Genomic DNA, 22527 nt, shown 5'->3' with positions numbered 1-22527 from the left:
ACACCATACATGTCACAGTTCTGGGTGTCCTGTAAAGAGCACATTCAGGCCTTTTCAGAGATACTATTAGTTTTGAGGTTTTACCAGGACAGCAACTCCTCCTTGGTCTTTAAAAATGACTGAATGATCAAATTTAGCACAATATATATAGAAATATATTTTAAAATTGTTTGTTACAAATCAACATCTCAAGAAAATGTTATGGGGTTTCTAATCAAAATGTTACTCTCTGTTACAAAATAGGGCACTATTTCATAGATAAGTATGTTTATCAGGCATTTTGGGAGATACAACAAATGAATAGGGAAAGAAATTATATTGCAATGTTACTGTAAAATATTTGATATTTTAATGAAAATGTTGCCAACTATTACTCCCACTTTTACACTTATTTTTTTTATCACATGTTGCTCCAAGAACACATTAATATGCTAATTAGATACAGTGTAGATACATTGCATTGAATGGGAAAACCCATGGTATATCAATATATTCCGTTATACAGGGCTGGACTGGTAATCTGGCATACTGGGGATTTGCCCAGTGGGCCGATGCACTTTGGGGCCGGTAGTGTTTTTTAATTTTTAAAAAAAAATTGTACCACTGACAACATGCAGCGACAGCGGCCCATTGGTTTGTCTTCTGAATTGACAAGCCGAAGTGAGAGAGACCTCCCCTCCATATTAGGCGCTTTTTTCTATTTATTTATTTATTTATTAATAGGCTGTTTGAGCGCATGGAACTGCAAAAGGCGAATATCCGCACACCGCAGCCACTGACGAACGTACACTGTGTTTAAATGCTGCTCTATTTTTTACACAATACAAATTTATACAATAGTATGATATAGAGACATTACAGGTTCTGTGTTGAATCAGCTGAAAACAGCCGCGAGCATGTATGACGAGGTAAAGTGGAAAACGGCAAAACACACAAACGTTTCACTTTAGCAGAACCACAATTTACATTGCAGCTAACAGTGAAGAAATATAGTGTTTTGGAAGAAACATTTACTAACATTTTTGCTATATTACTTACTTTAATATTGCAGAATATAAATCACTTTTATAGAGGCTGTTTTCGTATTTTCTACAGGTGAACTTTTTTTTACTAACAAATATAATAGTTTATTATATATGTTTAGTTTTAGAAACCATATAGCCATATAATGAGGATCAAGGTTTTTACAGTCTATGTTTTTTACTCTGTGGCTACCATGATCTTACATTTAAATGAAACTGGCCTACAGTTAAACTACAGTCTATAAAACAGTTTTAAAATCTGTATCCCATGAATTAAGGACAAGGTTAATTCATACTTTCAAACTTTAAAAATTCTAACTTTTTTTCCTCTTTAAAAGTTGTATTAACTTTTTTAAATAGATTTAATGAAATTTAATAGCCTCATGAAAGACAGATATTAGTGTCTTACTTAAATCATGTGTTAACTCTTAAAAAAATATTATTGTTCAACCCAAAAATGTGATCATTTACTCACCCTAATGTCATTCCAAACCTAAATGAATTTATTTCTGTGTAGCATAAAATAAAATGATTTGAGTCTGTTTTTTGGTTCATACAATATTCAAATGGTAGCCTAACCAAAATGGCTTGGTTGCAACATTCTTCAAAACATCATCTTTTGTGTTTCACAGAAGTCATACAGGTTTGGAATGACACGAGAGTGAGTAAATGATGACAGCATTTAAAAGGAGTAAATTTACTTTACTGCATCCTAGCTCAAAATCATCAGTGCTTTACTGTCAAGTGCATTTCTGTGTGACAAAAAAAGCAATATTAAGTTTATCTGCATTTGTAGCAAATTCGATAATATCTATCATTATTTGTCCTTGTCCTAGTTTTATTTATTTACGCCAATTTAAGGCCCCGACCCCAGCAAAAACATTCACGGGGAACTCATGGGCCGGATGGGCTGGGTATGCCAGAGCCAAATTTTAGCCCCAGTCCAGCCATGCCGTTATATCTTTCATAACATAGCTGAGAATCATCTTTAAACAAAGTTTGGTTAACCAAAATCCTGAAACCTCAAAATTAATTGGTGAATGAAAAAAAAAAATCCTATTGGTTTTGCCCATTTCATTGCCCATTTCATGCCCATTCTGCAGTCCAAGTGTGAGGAAGATATAGCATGACATATGAACAAAACAAAACAAATAAATAAAAAACTTAAATTTGCTTCTTATCCTCTAAACAATGTAATGAAATGAAAAAATACTAAATTTAAAAGACTTTGTTTTCCTGGGTCTAAGTTCATTGTATGATATGTGACATAAAAGACTTGGCACACACACTACTCTCGGACAGAAACATTGTTCAGAGCGAACATCAAAATCTGTATTTGAAGGCACCTTGCGTTTGTGGTGGCTGATAGACGTGTCCATCTCCTCCTCTCCCATGTTGTCTATCTGTGAGGTGGGACTACACTGGATACGTTCCTCTTCTTGTCTTTGGAGTTTATCTGCCACCATCTGGATCGCCTCTGCCCACTCATCCCTTTGGAAACACACACAAAGCCCACGTTTCTAACAAGAAAGCCATTTAAAAAAAAAACACTGCTTCATACTTCAAGAATATTCTTGAGACACACTTAACAAACACGTAGTTCAGTTATAAATGTAAACTGAAATGTAAACTTAACTTTTTTACGTCGTTGAAGACATTAGACCAGACCATCTGAGTTAATCACAAGGCCGTTCTCACTAGCTGACAGTATAATCTAATTTGAGTGGGGAAGCCGCCCCTCTCTGCGAACGAGTGTCTCCCTCCATTGAGTTTTCATTTGTCGCACAGCACAACATCTGTTGTGAAGAATCAGTGGTGCATTCATGTTTTTGAGCATGTGTTAGTTTAATAATGATGGATTCATTTGAGCGAAGCTAGCAGTTTCTCACCGTTTCACAGCACTGGACTGAACGAGAGTACGGATGCGTGGTCTACTGGTAATCTGTACGCAGTACTACATTTATTACAGTGGTATATAATTATATTGTAATTAGCTAATTTTGGTCCATTTACCATTTATTTTGCTTGATCAACAACGTGTCACTATTCAGCACATTTTGGATCTTAAAGAGCTTAAAGCTTAAAGTTCTCCCAAAAATGAAAATCATGAGCAGTTCTGATATTGTCTGTATATAACTCTTGACGGCATCACTTCGCCCGTTTTACTTACCCTGGGAGTTTCCACAAATATTTATCTCCGTTGCATCCATTCATCCAAGGGCTAATGCGAAAAATGCATCTGATATTTTATGTAAAGCGGTGCATCGGTTGCAAAGCATCTCTCTTGACGGGAGATTTTAACCATTGTAAAATGGAAAAATCACAGCCATTTTGATCAATATGTGGATTGTCCTACTAGATGTGGGAAATGTCTGGATCTTTGTTATGGGTCTATTAAATAGTCATATAATTTGTCATTGAGAGCCCCTTTGGGCCTGTCTGACCATCATGTTGTCTATCTGGCCCCTGTTTATAAACCTGTCCTGAAAAGGGACTAAGAAAAGGGACTAAGAAAAAAAACTAAGAAAAGATTAGTTCCTGTGTGGTCTGATGACTCAATTCAAGCGCTGAGGGGGAGCTTTAAATGTACAGATTGGGGTTTGTTTAAATCAGTAGACGATCTCATAGAGATTGTGACTAATTATATTGTATTTTGTGAAGACTTGGGATGGAGTAAAGTCTATAACTGGAACTAAACAGAAGACAAAAAGTATTACTTTAGGAAGGAAACTTGATTATGAATTTGAGAATTTTAACTCATTTTACACGTTTTGATACTCACTATTTTACTTCTGAATTGTATGATTATTGTGGAAATTTAAGTGACACTGGATAATGCAACAATTTAAATTAGTCAAGCTGATGTACATAGTTGTTTTGGCCAGGTTAAGGTTAAGAAGAGTCCAGGCCCTGATCACATGGCAGAATGTTGAGGATGTTTGCTGAGCAGCTCTCAGGCATTTATTCATTTAGTTTTAACAAATCTTTGAAAACTTTTTAACAAAATCTTTCTAAAGTCCCTTGTCTTTGAAACAATTCTACAGTAGTGCCAATTGCAGAAAAAAATAAATCCTCTTTCTTTTGATGGTTTTAGGCTTATTGCACTTACTACTTTGGTTATGAAATCTTTTGAAAAATTAGTAATGAAGGAAATTTTAACACTCAGTACTTCCTATGCAGTTTCCCTATAGATCAGGTAGAGGAGTGGAAGATACCACAAGTACCCTACTAAATATGATCTTTTTGTTGATTATTTGATCTGTTTTTAATTGTGTTCAGCCCCATATTTTGCCTAAAAAAATATTGAAAACTGATACATATATTTATATACTGATGATTGTCGGAGCGTTTTTGAAGGGAGATACATTGTTAAATTTGCAGATGGTTATGTCTGTCGAATATTTCCTCACTGAGTAAGATGGGAATCATGGTCCAGTGGTTGATCATATTAATGGTGTGAGGATTCTTTTTAAAACGTTAATACTTCTTAAAGGTCTCATTCTTCGTGTGTTTTCGAAGCTTTGATTATGTTTACAGTGTGCAATATAACATGAGTTCATGTTTCGTGTGTATTTTTCACACAATTGACTTATCTGTACAGCGCGGTTTCCTCTGTCCTAAAAACGGCCTGATGATTTCCTTGTTCTATGAAGTCCCTCCTTCAGAAATACGTAACGAGTTCTGATTGGGCCAGCACTTCCCGTGTTGTGATTGGACAGCAGCCTAGCGCACTTTGTCCGGAAAGGTCCCGCCTCTTACCATTACGGGGAGATACAAGCGCTGAATGCGTGCTCTTCTTCACGTGGGAGAGCAACAAGTACACGCCCCCTTTTTTGCGTGTTTTTGTGGGCGGAGGGTCAGTCAACAAACGGTTCTAGTGACGTCATTACATCCCTACACTTCCTGCTGTAGTCCAAACCGGCCGTTCGCTGTAGGCTTTGAAAGGGAACTTCTGTTAAATAAAATATCTCGCTTGGCATTGAACTTTAAGCTTTATAATTTTACAGGTATTATTTATGCTCTAACAGCAACATTACACACTAACTAAAGTTTGAAAGATGGAATCGCGAAGAACGGGACCTTTAAACAAACAAGATGTCCATTGATTTCCATAAGAAGAACCCTGTACCTATGTGTTGCCTGCTGTCATAAAGGGAGGTGGTCAAACAGTATAAATATTTAGGGACTGTACTTGACAAACTAAAACACGAGGCAAACACTGATATTATTAGAGGAAAAGATCCTCAGCATATGTATTTCCTGAGTAAACTTCTAACTTTTAATATGGATTTTTTTTTTATTTATTTTTTTTTTTTTTATGAGAATGTTTTATACCTGTTTTATTGAATCTGTCTTAAGTTTTTCCATTATTTGTTGGCATGGTGATTTAAATTTCAGGAGTAGGAGTAAATTGACTAGTATAGTAAAAATGAGCAGCAAGATAGTGGGAACCGACTTAAGGACCATTACACAATTGTATAAATGTATGAATATAGGGTGACTAGGAAGGGCCAGTACCATTATGCACTGAATTTCAACTGCTTCCCTGGGGTCGGAGATTTAAACTCCTTTTGTGCAAATCAAATAGATACAAATAGTAAATTCCTTGATACCTTCTGCAATCATGCTTTTAAATTATCTATTAAAAATGTGTTATTTAATGTGTATTTTGTTGCTGTACGTGAATGTACACTGCTTTATACACAAAGAATTGCCTTTAAGGACAGTAACGTCAACTCAACACTATTGTTTAAAAATTGGTCAACAAGATTTTTTTTTTGTGCTAAGAAATATGAATATTTGTATGCAGCAAGGATGCATTAAATTGATCAAATGAGAGTAGAAACATTTTAACATTTTAATTTTAAAATTCTACTGAATTCAGAAAAAGGAAAAAAATACACAAAAAATATTAAGCAACTCAACTTGTTTTCAACATTTATAATAATAAAAAAATGTTTCTTGAGAACCAAATCATGTGACAGAAGATTGGAGTAATGGCTGTTAAAATTTTTGTTTTTTATCAAAGGAATAAATTAAAATTGTAACTATATTAAAAGCACAAGAGACTTATTACAAAAATATGAAATCCTACCAACCCCAAACTTTAGAACAGTTGTGTCATCCAAAGTAAACTTTTGAACATTATTTTCTTTTCTTTTAATGTTTTAACAAAAAGTATTGCTGACTTGACAGTTGTCCAAGGAGGGCAAGACATAAAAGGTCATTGCAAAAGAGGCTGGCTGTTCACAAAGCTCTGTGTCCAAGCATTTTAATAGAAAGGCAAAGGGAAGGAAAAGATGTGGTAGAAAAAAAACTGTACAAGTAATAGGGATAACCACACCTTGGAGAGGATTGTAAAACAAAACCGATTCAAAAATCTGAGGGAGATTCACAAAGAGTGGACTGCAGCTGGAGTCAGTGCTTCAAGAACCACTATACGCACAGATGTATGTAAGACATGAGTTTCAGCTGTAGCATTCCTTGTGTCATGCCACTCTTGAACAACAGACATCGTCAGAAGCGTGTCGCCTGCGATAAAGACAAGAAGGACTGCTGAGTGGTCCAAAGTTATGTTCTCTGATGAAAGTAAATGTTGCATTTTCTTTGGAAATCAGGGTCCCAGAGCCTGGAGGAAGAGATGAGAGGCACACAATCCATATTGCTTGAGGTCCAGTGTAAAGTTTCCACAGTGTGTAATGGTTTGGTCAAGTAATGGTCATCTGCTGTTGTTGGTCCACTGTGTTTTCTGAGGTCCAAGGTCAACGCAGCCATATATATCAGGAAGCACTTCCCTTTTAGAGCACTTCATGCTTCCTGCTGCTGACCAACTTCATGGAGATTCAGATTTCATTTTCCAACAGGACTTGGCACATGCACACAGTGCCAAAGCAACCAGTACCGGTTTGAGGACCATGGTTTCCCTGTTCTTAACTGGCCAGCAAACTCGCCTGACCATAACCCCATAGAAAATCTATAGGGTATCGTGAAGAGGAAGATGTGATATGCAAGACCCAACAATGCAGAAGAGCAGAAGGCCACTATTAGAGCAACCTGTGCTCTCATAACACCTGAGCAGTGCCACAGACTGATCAACTCCATGCTACGCCGCATTGCTGGAGTAATTCAGGCAAAAGGAGCTCCAACTAAGTACTGAGTGCTGAACATGCTCATACTTTTCATGTTCATACTTTTCAGTTGGCCAAGATTTCTAAAAATCCTTTCCTTGTGTTGGTTTTAAGTAATAGATACTGAATTTGGGATTTTCCTTAGTTGTCAGTTATAGTCATCAAAATTAAAATAAATACAGTTGAAATATATCAGTCTGTGTGTAATTAATGAATATAATATTATAAGTTTCACTTTTTGAACTTTATGATGATATTCCATTTATATAACCAACACCTGTAATACTTGTATACATTTAGGTATTAATACATAAATAATACACACATATTGAATCTATTGACAGCCACAGATTTATATCATCAGTAGGCCAATGTTTTCCATTTGTTGCATGAGGTACTGATTTAGTATTGATACAGCGGTACCAGAGGCTGGTATTGTACCAAAGCAAAAATGTTGGTATTGATCCAATCCTGCCAGGCAGAGTATGAAAACTTGCACTCTTGTGTATTGCAATTGGTTAGTGGGAAACCGCCAAAAAGAGATAATAATGAACATAATGTATGGATTTCCACTCATATTGTGGCACTTTTGTTTTTCAGTGGAAACTACAAACCACATGATGAATGTTACATTTCCATCGTGGTGCATTTGAAGCCCAGGGCAAATTCAAGATCCTTTGGGTTAACACAGTAACATATACGAAGGGCCCTGCACACCCCTTCAAGGTCGTGTGAATGAATGGGTGTGGAGTGGTTTGGTATATAATGAGCGTTTTTTGCTAATGAGAGATAAAGGCTTTGAATACAGTTTGGCAATATGCCAGCTGCCGCCACATCTCTCCTCCTCACATGTAGGCCTGCAGTTTCTGGGCCTCTGCCAGTACACTATGTCCCACTCCTGTTCAGAGCTGTGTGTGCGTGTGTGTGTGGTAAACAAAGTGTGCACTGGACTGCAATGCCCTGTGATAGATAGACAAGTAAGTTAGGGGTGCAAGAATGAATTGCTCAGTGTCTGTTCATATCTTGCGTGATCAGATGCTTTGCATTTTAACAATTTCTATCAGTCTAATTCAAAACGCTGTTATATGGTCTGCTGAATCATTCATAGAGTGACCGTAAAAGGATACTGACAATAATAACAGGCAAAAAATTCTCAGCTTCTTGGACATGCGATGTTTATTCATCATATACACAATATATGTGTATGTTAAGTAAAGTGTGACTGTTAAACATTTTTGAGAAATAAACTTGCTTGGTTCAAATGGACCATGAAAAAAAATGTGGGTCCCATAGCAAAACCAGTTGAAAACCACTGATTTAAAGATTATAGACAATGATACACTTCTGAAAATTAATGCACATTATAAATACACTGAACAAAATAAATGTATTTGAATACTGTCATGACCTCTAAAATGATGACCGTTCTCACCTCTCCTCTGGCGTGTCCACGTGAAAGGTCCTCTCTATGACTGTAGTCCATTGTAGACATCTAATAATAAAAGTGTTCGGCTTTGGTCGTTCAGTTTTCATTAGCTGGCATTCTGGAATGACAGACCAAAAGAAGTTGTAGCCACTTTATATTTCATGTATACAATACAAAAAAAAACCTTGGCACTAAATAAATATAGACTTAAATCGCAGGCAGGGAGAAAGCTGACCTGAATTCCAGAGTAAACTCAGCCCATTTCCTAACACTCTGTGAGTGTTTGCCATTGTCAGAGTGTTTTATTTGACAAACAGAGGGGAAGCAGTGAGTCCGATGTTAAACAAATGGCCATTAGCAGAGAGGAGGCAGCAGGTGGGATAGTGCAACGGTGAGATGAACGAGCGAGAGGTACATTTGTGGGAATGTGGCGCAATATTTCATATACAGCTCTTAGCTCTGCCACATCAGCCACTGCTCAGTCAGAGGGAAATAATGCACTTCTCTGATACTTTATGAAAGTAGCAGGGAACAGAGGTGACGTCCAGACCAGGCTCATCGCTGCTGCAGATTTTGGGGACAATGCCCAGACGACAGGTGAAACGCAACAGCGGCCTGGGCTGCCAGTCCCATAATGACGGCCCTCAGCTGGCAAATTTCAGCCTACTCTGAATAACGGCGGGGCCTAAATTTAGCCTAGAAGGTTAATGACGACATCACTAAGGTCACGAAGCCATGCACTGTACAGAACGTCTACCTGGGCAGTAGAGGGAAAATTGAGTCCCACGCTGAGTGCAGAAAAACAAGGTCACAGCAGCCAGAATGTGACACCTCAGGAGGAGAGGAGGAGATCTGACAGTATTGTTTGCTTTGCCACATTGGATCACAGATGAAGAGTACTGCTTCAAGTAAAAGTCGCTAAGGAAAGCTAGCATGCCAATTAAATGGCCCAGAAGCCGCGACTTCTGCTGCTCACACCATGCAACATCTCTTAAAGGTTTTCTCAAGTCCAAAATAAGGTTGAGCAGGTGCAAGAACAAAAACATTAATAACGGCAGTAAATGGCAGTCACCTCCATAGCTGTTAGTGAGAACTGGCTTGAAAGTGAATTCAGGGTTAAAAATGAATAAAAGTTTCCAAAAAGAACATTTTAAAATCTAGTTTAAATTGGTCAAGTTCTTAGAAATGTACTTTTTTTATTTTCTTTACACTCAATGGTCAGTAAGATTTTAAAAACTTTTTGAAAGAAATGTCTTATGCTCACCAAGACATGAAAAACTATATCAACCTAAATTAACTTTATTTAATTATTATTATTTGAATATATTTAAAAATGCAATTTATTCTTGTGATACCAAAGCTGAATTTGTATCATCGTTACTCCAGGCTTCACTGTCACACGATCCTTCAAAAATCATTCTAATTTTATTAAACATTTCCAACAGTTGTGCTGCTTAATATTTTGTGTTTATTCATGATTATTTGATGTATATTTTAAAAGAACATCATTTATTTGAAAAATAACTCTTTTGTAACATCATTAATAAATTATCTTTACTGTCACTTTTGATCAATTTAATGCATATTTGCTTAATAAAAGTATTAATTTATTTGAAGAAAAAAATGATATACATAACATTAGCATAATATTTAATTTAGGAATAGATGTATTTAAGTAATTGTATGTATGAGTAAACTTTTAATGTATTTTTGAAGAAATTAATAGATCAAGACGGGGGGGAAAAAAGAGAGAACACAAAAATTTTCCTTGGGAAAAATTCAGCTGTATTCATAAGGCCGCATTTCCAGTAGGTGGACTTCACAGTGCAAAGCGATTTGTCATATGGTGCAATCATTGTTAAAAAAGACAAATTGGTCAATATGGAGTGTGGTGTACTAGGGAGCAGATGCAGGGCTGGTCAGGCTGTGTACAGGACTCGTTGAGAAAGGTCCGGAGGAAGGCAGTCTGGTGGCAGCTCATTGCACAGGGGGTGAGAGCGATGCCATTTCAGAGAGTGCATTAGGCTATCAGCCTCCCAGCACCACCTGGCCTCCCAGCTTTCTGCAACAGATGTGGCAATCCTCTCCCACTGCCAAGCGGCCCAGGCCGGATGTATGGCTACCCCTCGCTTCTCCAGCCTTTAGATTAAAACCTGGCTGGGCCTTTTGAAGGATGGAGGGTTGGAGAGCCGCTCGTATATGTGTCCAGAAACTAGCGCTGAAAGCAGGAAATCCACAACGTAGCATGCTCGAGTTCAAGAGTTGCGTTTCAGAGGAAATAAGTCACTGCTTTTGATGCTTTTATTTCACTGCTCCATAAAATCATTAAAAAACTCAGACTTAAGAAGAATGAGTGAAAACAGAACTGTGAATAACTGAAAAGAATAATGTCTCGTATTAATCAGATTTTTGCACATCCTCAAGGATCCAACATTAGAAACAAGCTGAAGTTCATTTTCACTGATCATTTCAGATCTGCTTTAACAGCTTGAGTGGTTTCTGCACTTGGTTTGTGCGCCTTTTGAAATGTACAAATGGCTTTGCATCATAAAGGTAATTTTACATGGTTGTAATTTGAGGGTACAGTAGCAAAAAGAGTCTGGTTAAAATTAAGACTAACATTATAAGTTGACTTCATGAAAAATAAAATGAGAAATGATCCCTACAATAGACCATTCAAAAGCAGTGTGTGAATCCGTGCTAGCAATTTTTAGACTCTCACATTAGTATATGGGTATAATTTTAGATGCAGTACAGATCAATGAATCCACTCTTCTACTAATTCATGGAGATTTATATCTCTGTTGCCCCCACAAAAGATAAAGAATGAACAAAATCTTGTTTTGCTTTGAAGGTATCACTTACTTGCAACAGAGAAGTTATTGAGAGGGTAGGGAAGATCCGCATCCTGTGGCTTCTCCTTGTATCCAATAAAGGACCCATCGGTTTTTAGCAGGAAGTAGCGAGGTCTCCAATTCTTAATATATTCACCTGGGGAAAAAAATGAATGTACATTTTAAATGGTAAACAGTAAAACACATGACCTTAAACTACTTATGCAAATACATGTACACTAAAAACTCAACCTCACATTCACACTTTCTTTTCTTTGCATAGAATTGGAGAAACAAAAATCCCTCATTGTTTTGGGTAGTGACACACTACATGCATTAATTTCACAAGATTAATATCCCAAACACACAGAATGAACACGATTAGATGGCGTTTGAACAGACTTAATTTTGACTTTGCATATGACTAATCACAGGATTAAAATGTTAACATGTTTACCACTGCTAGTCCAGCTGTCAGCTACTGCATCATCTGCCTAAATCCGAGGGCAGGTGTTAGAAAAAGCCAAACAAGGGCCAGTGGCACCAGGTCGGCTTACAGTAAAACGTGTGCGGAAATGCACTATGCAGGGGGTCAGAGAATCTGCACAGGGGGCAGCAGAAACACCTTTAACCTTTCTACGGTAAAGCCGCAAAAAACAACATCTGCTGAGCAGCTGGTCATGCCATATTATCATGCAAAACTTCTGGTGCAACAGCCTGTGCTATCTAATAATAAACAGCAGGATTACAAGGGTGTCAGCATCACCACGCAGGGGGCAAAGCCGCACGCACACACGGTCCAATAACAGGCTTCAAGAGTGATAATGCACATAACATCTGCCTGCTGAGTGATGCATGCTGGATGCTGGAACCAAACAGACTTGTTCAATTGCAATTTCGTACATTTAACAATGGAAAGTTCATGTTCAATTGATATTTTCTGAAAAGTTATCTTTAACATTTTATTTTGTGTTTGTTACGTCATACTTCCACTGTGTGGCAAACACAAAGGCAAACAAGAAACTCATGTTAATAGTCCACTTTAGATATTCTACTAACTATATCTTACTTTACAAGTATACTGTTAGTGACCGTTAGGTTAGGTTTAGTGAGTACAGTAAGTTGACATGTAGTTGCAAAGTCACTTATAGTCAGTAGAATATCTGTTGAGAGACCATCAAAAAAAGTGTTAGCAGATATTAAAAGGACAATTCACCCAAAAAAGAAAATTGTGTCATCATTTACTCACCCTCAAGCTATTCTAAACCTGTATGAGTTTCTTTCTTCTGCTGAACACAAGATATTTTGAAGAATGTCTGTAACCTAACAGTTAATGGGACCCTTTTGACTTTCATAGCATTTTTTTCCCTTAATGAGGACGTCAATGGGGTCCATCAACTGTTTAGTTACCCATATTCTTCAAAATATCTTATTTTGTGTTCAGCAGAAGAAAGAAATTCATATAGGTTTGCAACAATTTGAGGGTGAGTAAATGACAGAATTTTCATTTTTGGGGGAACTATGCCTTTAAGCAGACAGTCCACTAATACGCTGATGACTGCTAGTTAACACAGTTGCAAAGTTACTTTTATAGTTAATACAATTTCTAAAGTGGGACCACTGAAATAAAGCAATTACCGGTATACATTTAACGCTGAATTTACGAATAACAATTAGTGCATTTATAGCACAAAATTACTACTCTGTCATTATTTTGTTCAATGTGTCGCTCAAAACTTTCACTGTAAAAGTGTTCCATATAACATGTACACCATATTCTAAGCATTACAGTAGTTGAGGAAAGTTAAAGTTGTTCACAGAAAAAGAGAAAATTATCTCTTTATGACCTGTTCCTTATTTAGTCATTATTTTAAAAAAAACTATAAATCCTATAGATCTGTTTTTTAGTCTAGAAAATCTTAATTTTTTTCTTCAGCATGTATCTTCAACGTTGCCCTTTTCAAATAAAAGCAAAAGTTTTAAAATGAAGTAAATTGATGGATATCAAAAAAAAAAAAAAAACAGAAACACATCTTACTTGTGATATTATTAAAGCCATAAACCCCAAAAAAATATGCTGAATCTAACCAGCAATGTTTAAATCTGTTCTTGCTGATTGTATTTATTAAAATCGACAATCTGGTATTCGTTCAAGCGCAGACGCAGGAGAATCCGCAGACATGTACTTTCTGGTTCTGAACTCCTGGTAATTAGCCACGATCCTCTCTAAGTGACACATGAGCCTCGTGACAGCTCTGATCACTTTTTTTCAGCAGAAGAGAAAATAAACAACATGTTCTATTTGTAACATCCACTTAAAGCATAATGACACCAGCTTCTCCTAATTAACACATCAGAGAAAAACACCTGCTCATGTTAATTTGAGGAGACGGAGGTCTTTGCCGGTATGCCTCAATGAGGAAGAGGAATCGCTGGGTAGGAGGGAACATCTGAACAGAGGCATCCGCCTTCCGATCAAAAGGTACAAATAAAGAAGGGAAAGGGATGAAGGATAAAAGCGGGCTGCAAGTCGACGCATAGATCATGCACATACATTTATCTGTCATTGACCATATTATTTCCTCTACAGATAAAACTTAGCAAGAGAGCTTGTTGAGTTTTCAAAGATTCAGCTTAATATTTATCCATTAGAAAGGCATGCTGTGGTATTCATATAGGAAACGCAGGTTCGAATCCAGCCTGTGACTCCATTTCCCCTCCTCTCAACCCCCTTTAATTTTCTTTTTCTGACAATAGAAAGTAGCAAAAGCCTTAACAAAGATAACATAACATAATAATGTGATGCAATATTAATATTAACGAATAATATAACACGTTCACCTTCTCTAGTGAGCGGTAAATGTCACACCATTATTCCTATCATTGGTGGATCAGTTATAGACAAACGCAAAGCAAAGAGTTTAATCAATGATCTGATCCTGGATCAGCCATGGTGTCTTGTTAAGCAGCATAGAGTACAATCACCGTGCCGCTGACAGAGCCAGGGGTTGAACAGAAGGGGCTGCGTGACTAAAAGCAAATGTCGCTCGAACCCAGCCAGTGCCGTTTCATCAAGCCATTTTTACTGGCTTCTCAGTCGTGAAATTTGTTTCTTTAGATCCAAAACAGTAGGCGGACAGTTGGTCTGGCAGGCGCTGGTGATGCTTCTACCCTCAAGTTTCCAGAGCGTTTGGTCAAAGTGAACAGTCCTATTGGTTACCATTATTACCAAGCCCCAGGTTCATGAATACCGTAGACGTTCAGATTAGTGGTTTACCACTTAAGTTGATTGCTCAATGAATACACTTGTTTAGAGCCTAGGAAACTGCATAACGATACACATTCTCGGACTAAAAGGCTCGCAGGTGATACCTGAGCGATCGGCGGTAAATATGCAACAGGACATCCAAAGTCCCTCCTGCCCCATTCCAATTAAGTTCTGAATCCAAACAGCTCCAATTGAACAATTAAAATATCATACTGGGTGCCATTCAATTACAAGCCCAGATTAATTGTTCATTTGTCTGTGGTCTGTGACAGCCTGATGGCTGTGGGACGTAGAATTGGACGGGCTACTTTCGAGACAGACGCGATCCTGAGCAAACTTCCCCCCGAAACATCGGAGCCACTCCTGAGACTTCCCGAAGGCTCGCTGCCTCTGCCACGCTCGTTCCGACGTGATGGAGCTTTAGCAGGACAGGAGGAAAAAACAAGCCCACGGAACACAAAAAAACAAGGCCATTTGTTAATCAGCCCAAACAAGGATTTAATTTAATGCTTTGGCGGGAACTGCTCTACTTTGCAGATGGCTTAAAGATGGGCATGTGATGGGTGCCCTGGGACCAGCGGGCTGTCGCGTTCCAGCACACGCCGGGCACTCCAAGCGCCACCAGCTCGCCTGGGCACGAGCGCCCACAGCCGCTACAGCGCAGCCTGGGCACCGGCACGTGGTCCGAGACGTGGGCAGCATTAGGTGGTGCAGTACGGATGGAGAATGCGCGGGAGGGAGAGCTGGCCGCTTATGGAGATTGGTGTGTTTTGTTCACCATGTACCGCAGCAGCTTGCCGGAGGAGAGCGGCTGGAGTCACTTTGTCAGTTTGGCAGAGACGGACGCAGCATGGACACACTCACACTCTGACTCATTCACACACACACACTTGCAGCAAACAGTTGCTCTGAGAAACTATTGTCAAAAGTATTGCTTAGTCTGACCCATGGTCTAACGGTTAGAAAGGCAGCACGTTAATGCTGCAGATGTTCATTCGGTCACTGTGAAATGACTATGATGAATCCAGTGGGCACTTTGGTAGACTGATGATTCAACTATGGCCACTTTCAGCCCTGTGGACTTTCAGGAAATAAACTTCCATAAAACACAGTTTTTGCACTCGCTAGTTTCATTTGTCCACTAACAATTTCCAACAGTGGACAAACACAAGAGAATTCAGTCTTTTGTCTAACATATATTAAAAAAAATCTGTGTTTACTGTGTTAGACGAAAAAAAATTTATTTGCCTCATCTCACATACTGTATATTAAGACTAGTCATTGTTTCCTTGGTAACCAAGTACACGGACTATTGAAAAAAGATATATAATGGCAAAAATGTTTGTTGGGGCGGAAATTATGTCATAATTTGTGTTAAAAAAAAATTTACACAATAAACAATTCGAATGGATTATGATTATTTTACTCTTTGTTAAGTCATTCATTTTAAATAATTTAAAAAATACATAAAATAATATTGAATAATAAAAGTATATCCTTATTTTATAATGGAATTAATTATATAATTATAACAAAAATAATAGTAAATAATAAAATTATACACTATAATAATTTTATAAGGGAATCAATAATTATAATAAATATTGAACAAATTCATTTTTTGCACAATTACAAGACTAAATTACAAAACTAAACCCTGACCTTATAGTAATTACATGTTGTTAATCAATATTACTCAATATTTGTGTAATTACACTGTAACAATAACATCTTAAAATAAAGTGTAACCAAATGCGCGCATAAAAGCATTTGAAAGGAGTAAAAAATAAAATAAAATAAAGGCATTACAGCTGTAATGTGACCTTCATTAGAAAACAGATTTTCTTTGCAATCAAAATCAAGCTCTGGGAAAAGTGAATTTTTAAGTTTGGAACCGAATGTAAACTGAACATGGGCCGATCTCAGCATCAGCCCGTGGGAGAGAAAGAACAGTAATGATCGGAATAAAGCAAGAGACTTTTACAGAGACCAATCTGGACAATGTCCGTGACTTTCAAATGACTCAACTGTTCTTTTATGTAACTGTACTTGGTCAAACGTGACCAACACCAAGACAGACTCAGACATGCTAATCAGCTCCACTGGAAAGCGATGCAGCTGTGAAGTTGTCAAATGCAATTTCAGGGCTTAGCCAAGGTGGGGAGGAGTGGAGTAAAAGTGACAATACTTAGTGAAGCTCTGGGGATTTGCTGTATTTTCGCCTGAATTGCCGACAAAGTCTTAAACACTGATCCCCTTACAGAGACGAAGGTCATATATCACCTGTTAAGAGAGCCAGACACAACAAGACAGATTGGCATCTGCTTCACCACCGTCACACCGACCGAGGAAACCATAAGCATGGGGGCGCTACCCTGCAAAGTGAACTCTAAAAGACTTGATGGAAGATGACGAGGACACATCCACTAACCCTGAATATTTTGAATACTGTGGATCAGCAGACACTAAGCATATATCTATATGCTTTACATAAAAATAAAAATAAAAAGAGACTTATATTACACGGATAATATAAAAAAAAATATTGCTGTAGATGGAATGACGTTACAGGCTTATGTTCAATGATATGGAAAATAAATAAAAATACATTTAAAGACACTTACACAACTGTTTAAAAGTTTGGAGTCAGAAGTTTTTTTTTTTAAATAAATTAATAATTTTATTCAGAAATTATGTATTAAATTGATTAAAAGTGATTCATATTGTTACAAAAGATTTATATTTCAAATAAATGCTAAAAGTGTTTATACGTTTTTAAAAGTTATAATACTATAAAAGTATCTGAATGCATTAATTATGCCTTGTAATGGACCTTATAATGCATTGTATGGTCTTTTGAATAATTGTAACTAGAGTTATAAAATATTATAATACAATTTTAGAAAGTATAATGCATTAAAACATAGCAAACAAACTTTTTTTTTAGACATAAGTAATCTGTGAATATTATGATGCATTTTAAGGTACATTATGAATACCTTTATAAGGCATTATACATAAAGGCTTTAAGTAAAGTGTTACCAAAGTTCATTTTCATCAAAGAATACTGAAACAAGGTTCTGTCATGCTTTCCACAAAAATATGGAGCAGCAAGTAGTTTTCAGTAGTTTCTTGAGCACCAAATCTGCGTATTGGATCATGTGACACTGAAGACTGGAGTGATGACTGCTGAAAAATCTGCTTTAAATCACAAGAATAAATTACATTTTAAGCGTTTATTAATTGTAGTAATATTTTGCAATATTACCATTTTACTGTTTTAAAATACTGTAAATATTACTGTCCTCAAACTTTTAAACAGTAGTGTATCATTTCTATTCATTGATTCATTAGCCACAAAAAGGTCTTTGACATCGTATCTAAAGGGTTTTTAGTAAATACTGATCTGATTATTATATATTATGAATATTATTATATATAATAATATCAATATGAGCATTTATAATCATATAATCAATTCAATTACATTTTTCAAAAAAAGCAATGTTTCTGCATGGCTTCCAGCACAGGCATTAGTGCGTGCGTCCTCTGTGCGTCCTCAGGGAGGGCATCAGGGTGAGCCAGTGGCATTGCAGCCGTGGACTCAACACGAGGCTCTCAGACAACTTAGATGCAATCCAGGGCTGGCTCAAGCCAATCCACTTAACCTGAATTAGTGTCATTAGACCGCAGCAGGAAGGAGTGTTTGTGTGGATGTGCACATGGAATAACCCTGACAAACCTCTGCTGCATGATACTATTATGAGTGTGTGTGTGTGTGTGTGTGTGTGTGTGTGTGTGTGTGTGTGTGTGTGTGTGTGTGTGTGTGTGTGTGTGTGTGTGTGTGTGTGTGTGTGTAACAGAGACTCTATGTAGGGCTGTGAACACCAGGGGTTTATGGTCTGATCAAATAAGGAAGTTTTAAGGTAATAAATGACTTGCTGGATACTATGCATCACTTCTACCGTGGAGACCAGCCACTGTTCAACATCTGTACTTAAACTACATATAGTAGCTCATTTTGAGTCTAAAAATCAATTATCATCCAGTTTCCATTGACTAAATGATTTTACAAACATAATACATAAACATGTAATCCCATTCAATATTAAAATATAAATTATAATACCAAATAAAACCAGTTACTCTGGTTCTGTTTGAAAGAGATGCATTTTGAAGCTGTGAACTAAGTACACAGGTGATATAACATTATAATAATACAGTTTTTTTTAATATTATTGTGTGGGGAGTAGCATAATACACTTTTTTACAGTTTTATAATATGTAGTTTTTTATTCAGCATAATACAATTTTCCTTTTTATTATAATTGTTAGTATTAATATGTTTTTAAAATATTTATTTGGGGGGGGTGTATATTTAACATAAACAGTTCATTATTATTATTATTATTATTTATAATAATACAGTTTTTTAAATATTGTTTTTTGCATAATACACTTTTTTAGTAATTTTGTTTATAATTGTTAGTATTATTTATACATTTTTAAAATGTATTCAGGTATTTGTTCAACGTAAGTAGTACCCTTCATTACTATTATTATTATTTAAATGTAGCGATTTATGAAATATTGGTGTATATATTGGTTATTTTATATTGCTATTGCTACCATTTAGAACACTTCGTTATTACCAATAGTAAATGAACTTTTGGTCGGCCTTTCATAAGTTGAGATCCTATACTGACAAACTTTGTTTGAGCAACATCAAATTGAGGTTCAACAGATGAAAGTCAGTCTAGAGGGGATGATAGGCGTCTTTGGAAATCATGTTTGCAGAAGAAGAAAAAACATTTATTTAGTTTTCTCCTCAACAGACAAAATTCACCTTTTTAGTTACTACACATCATGCAAAATAAAGACGGAGATGAAACGGCATGTACCGCAGCCAAACTTCCTCAAGGCCGTTTAGTCTGTTTAAGTGAGTGCAGATGCCTGCTGCAGACTCCTGCTTGATGGAGGCATCAGACAATGGGCGGCAACAGAGCAGAGAGATGTCAGGCCGGCTGGGGGGAGATGAGGGAGGGAGACATGGGTGCCCAGGGACAGGAGGCTCCCATGAGGCCTGCACAGATTTCAGTCCGCCAGCTGCACACAGCTTGCCCTCCTGGTGCTCCTCCAGCCCCCCAGCTGGTGCAGAGAGCTGCCGCACTGGGCCCGTGCGGAGAGGCCATCCCGCCAACACACACATGTTCATCACACACACACTCAAATGTGTAACAGGATAGTTTGAGCATCAGCAATCTATGTGACAGCACAGCAAATACATGATGCTGTGTCAAAGTTTGAACTCCCCATCTATTAAACACTGACTACAGTGTATTCATTCACACTACACTGAATCCGCTAAATTATCTTTACTGAAATATGGTTGCTTGATGTAATTTAATACAATGTAAATAAAACAATTTGGTATTTTTCAATATCAAAATTATGTAACTCTATAAATAAAATAATGGAAATTACAATACATAAAACATTTATAATAATATATGAAATCAGCTTCTGAAAAGAAAAAAAACTATTTTTTCATTAAAAGGAAACATTCTTGACACATCAAAGTACATATCACTGAAGTCAAGTAAAGTCACTCTACACTGTTAACAACTTCAGCCACTAGATGGCACTGAATTACAGATACAGATTGTCCGACGGTTCAGCATGAGAATTGAGTTACACCCTCAGTGTGTGTGTGTGTGTGTGTGTGTGTGTGTGTGTGTGTGTGTGTGTTTGTGTGTGTGTGTGTGTGTGTGTGTGTGTGTGTGTGTGTGTGTGTGTGTGTGTGTGTGTTTGTGTGTGTGTGTGTGTGTGTGTGATCACGTTTTTCTATCCTGGTGGGGACTTCAACCTGAATGCACAAAAGGCTTATGGGAACTCATTTCACTGTGGTATAAAAGCTTATAAATCATACAAAATTAGTTATTTTTGAAATGTAAAAATGGAGAAAGTTTTGTGTGATAGGTTATTTTTGGGTTAGGGTTAGTGTAAGTGGAGAGAGTATACAGTTTTACATTATAAAAACCATTACGTTGATGGAGAGTCCCCACAAAGATAGACGTGTGACACGCCAGACGCGTGCGTGTGTGCGTGCGTGCGTGTGTGTGTGTGTGTGTGTGTGTGTGTGTGCGTATAGAAAGGGAGGGAGGGAAAGAGCGAGCGAAGTGAGCGAACGAGAGAGAGAGAGAGAGAGAGAGAGAGAGAGAGAGAGAGAGAGAGAGAGAGAGAGAGAGAGAGAGAGAGAGAGAGAGAGAGAGAGAGAGAGAGAGAGAGAGAGAGAGAGAGAGGGCTAAAATAGTCATTCAACTAATAAACACATACCGTGGCAAATCAATACATGTTGCATTCTCTATATATTTTGAACAACAAAAAATAACTTTGAATATTGAGAATATTGAGCTTTATATTGATTATTATTTATATTGAATATTGAACTTTGAGAATATTGAATGGCTAACAATATTCTCAAATGGTAAAAAGTAGGAAGTTTTGCACTACAAAGAACTGCAATTATTAAAGAAAGTTTCAAACACTCAGCCATCTTCCATTGCTTGGACAAATGGACACCAAATACTGTTAATCGAGACGAATGAGCACTAGTGCCGCAAAAACTACTTCAACCATAATGACAATCCTAAAATTAATGAATGTTTTAAAGTGTTTTTTTACACCAAATCACAATGTCAAGGACAATGGTATTGTGTCAGTCACAGTACTGAGATGAATCGCATGTACCTGCCCTTCACCTCTGATTGTATTTCCTGCATAAAACACGGCTAATTAATGAGATTATTGGAGGAACTGGCAGCAACTTTGATCGGCTAATCAAATATCAGCAATTGAGCCCAATCAGGCCATCCGTTTTGCAATCTAATTTGCCTGTTGTTCACGTTAAATGGGCTGCAGCATTTGCTGCGTAATGTGCAGTCCTGCAGTCATGCTCGGTGACTGCAGTCTTGTTAAAAGCACGGGAAAGGTCAGCCGAATTTACATAATGGGAGACACAAGCGTACCTTTGCATTTCATAAAGCAAATACACATATAAAAAGTTCATCATAACACATCAAGAGGTATAATTGAGTTTAATGCGCATTTCATGCCAATTAGACATGAGCGAAGGTAAGCGTAGCGCGTCACATGAAACAGAGGTTTGCTGTGAAAAGCCTGACCCATGAATCATTTAGAATAAGAGACGCGCAAAACAATGAAGAACTTCCCAACTGTTGCCGTAGCAGCCAGAGGTCAGGGAACGATCTTTAGTGAAAGGCGTGTCCCCCAGGAGCAGGCTGGTTTATTTTACACTGTGCCATTGTGAGGGGCCGCACTGACAATACGTCTGTCCGCGTGTGTGCGCGCTATGGATTACAGGACTCTCCAGTGAGAGTAACGCTGCTCTCTGTCAAGCCTTTGAAGCCGAGACCAGATCAAAGGCATGAGGAGCTTTCTTGTCCATTTTACTGGTCCCGTTTTAATGGTAGCTTCCATTCATGAACCGGCCCACGCCGAATATCAACAAGTTCCCTAAACCCCCACACATGTCCTGACGGGACTGTCATCATAGTCATAATTAATTCATAGAGTCGGGACGGTCTCGCAGGGTGACTTACACATGTTACCGTAGCCTCTGGAGCATGCATAATATATACAGGCTCCAAACATCTGAAACTCAGGGAGCATTTGAAATGTAGTTCGTATTCAAAACACACAGTCAGCATTGTGAGCATCGTAAATCAAAAGTGTCAGCTTTGTGCTTATGGGCTGAACTACAACAAGGCTGAAAATAAAGTCTGGGTTAAATATAAGTTAATCTCTATCGACTGTGGCATGCTGACAG

General features: G+C 37.5%; 1 protein-coding gene across 4 annotated transcripts in view; it reads right to left on the bottom strand.

Moving 5' to 3' along the window:
- akt3a (v-akt murine thymoma viral oncogene homolog 3a) overlaps positions 1-22527 on the bottom strand; it is a 109327-nt gene that overhangs the window by 21116 nt on the left and 65684 nt on the right. For all 4 annotated transcript variants that reach the window (XM_067422062.1, XM_067422065.1, XM_067422063.1 and 1 more), the window contains 3 exons: positions 11442-11567; positions 8583-8694; positions 2369-2513 (listed from right to left, as the gene is read on the bottom strand). In XM_067422062.1, the coding sequence (XP_067278163.1) occupies positions 2369-2513; positions 8583-8694; positions 11442-11567 (383 nt within the window). The remainder of the gene's footprint in view (positions 1-2368; positions 2514-8582; positions 8695-11441; positions 11568-22527) is intronic.

Source organism: Pseudorasbora parva, chromosome 17 (genome assembly GCF_024679245.1).
Source record: "Pseudorasbora parva isolate DD20220531a chromosome 17, ASM2467924v1, whole genome shotgun sequence".
Classification (NCBI taxonomy): Eukaryota; Metazoa; Chordata; class Actinopteri; order Cypriniformes; family Gobionidae; genus Pseudorasbora; species Pseudorasbora parva.
This window is presented reverse-complemented; position numbering and strand designations above follow the sequence as displayed.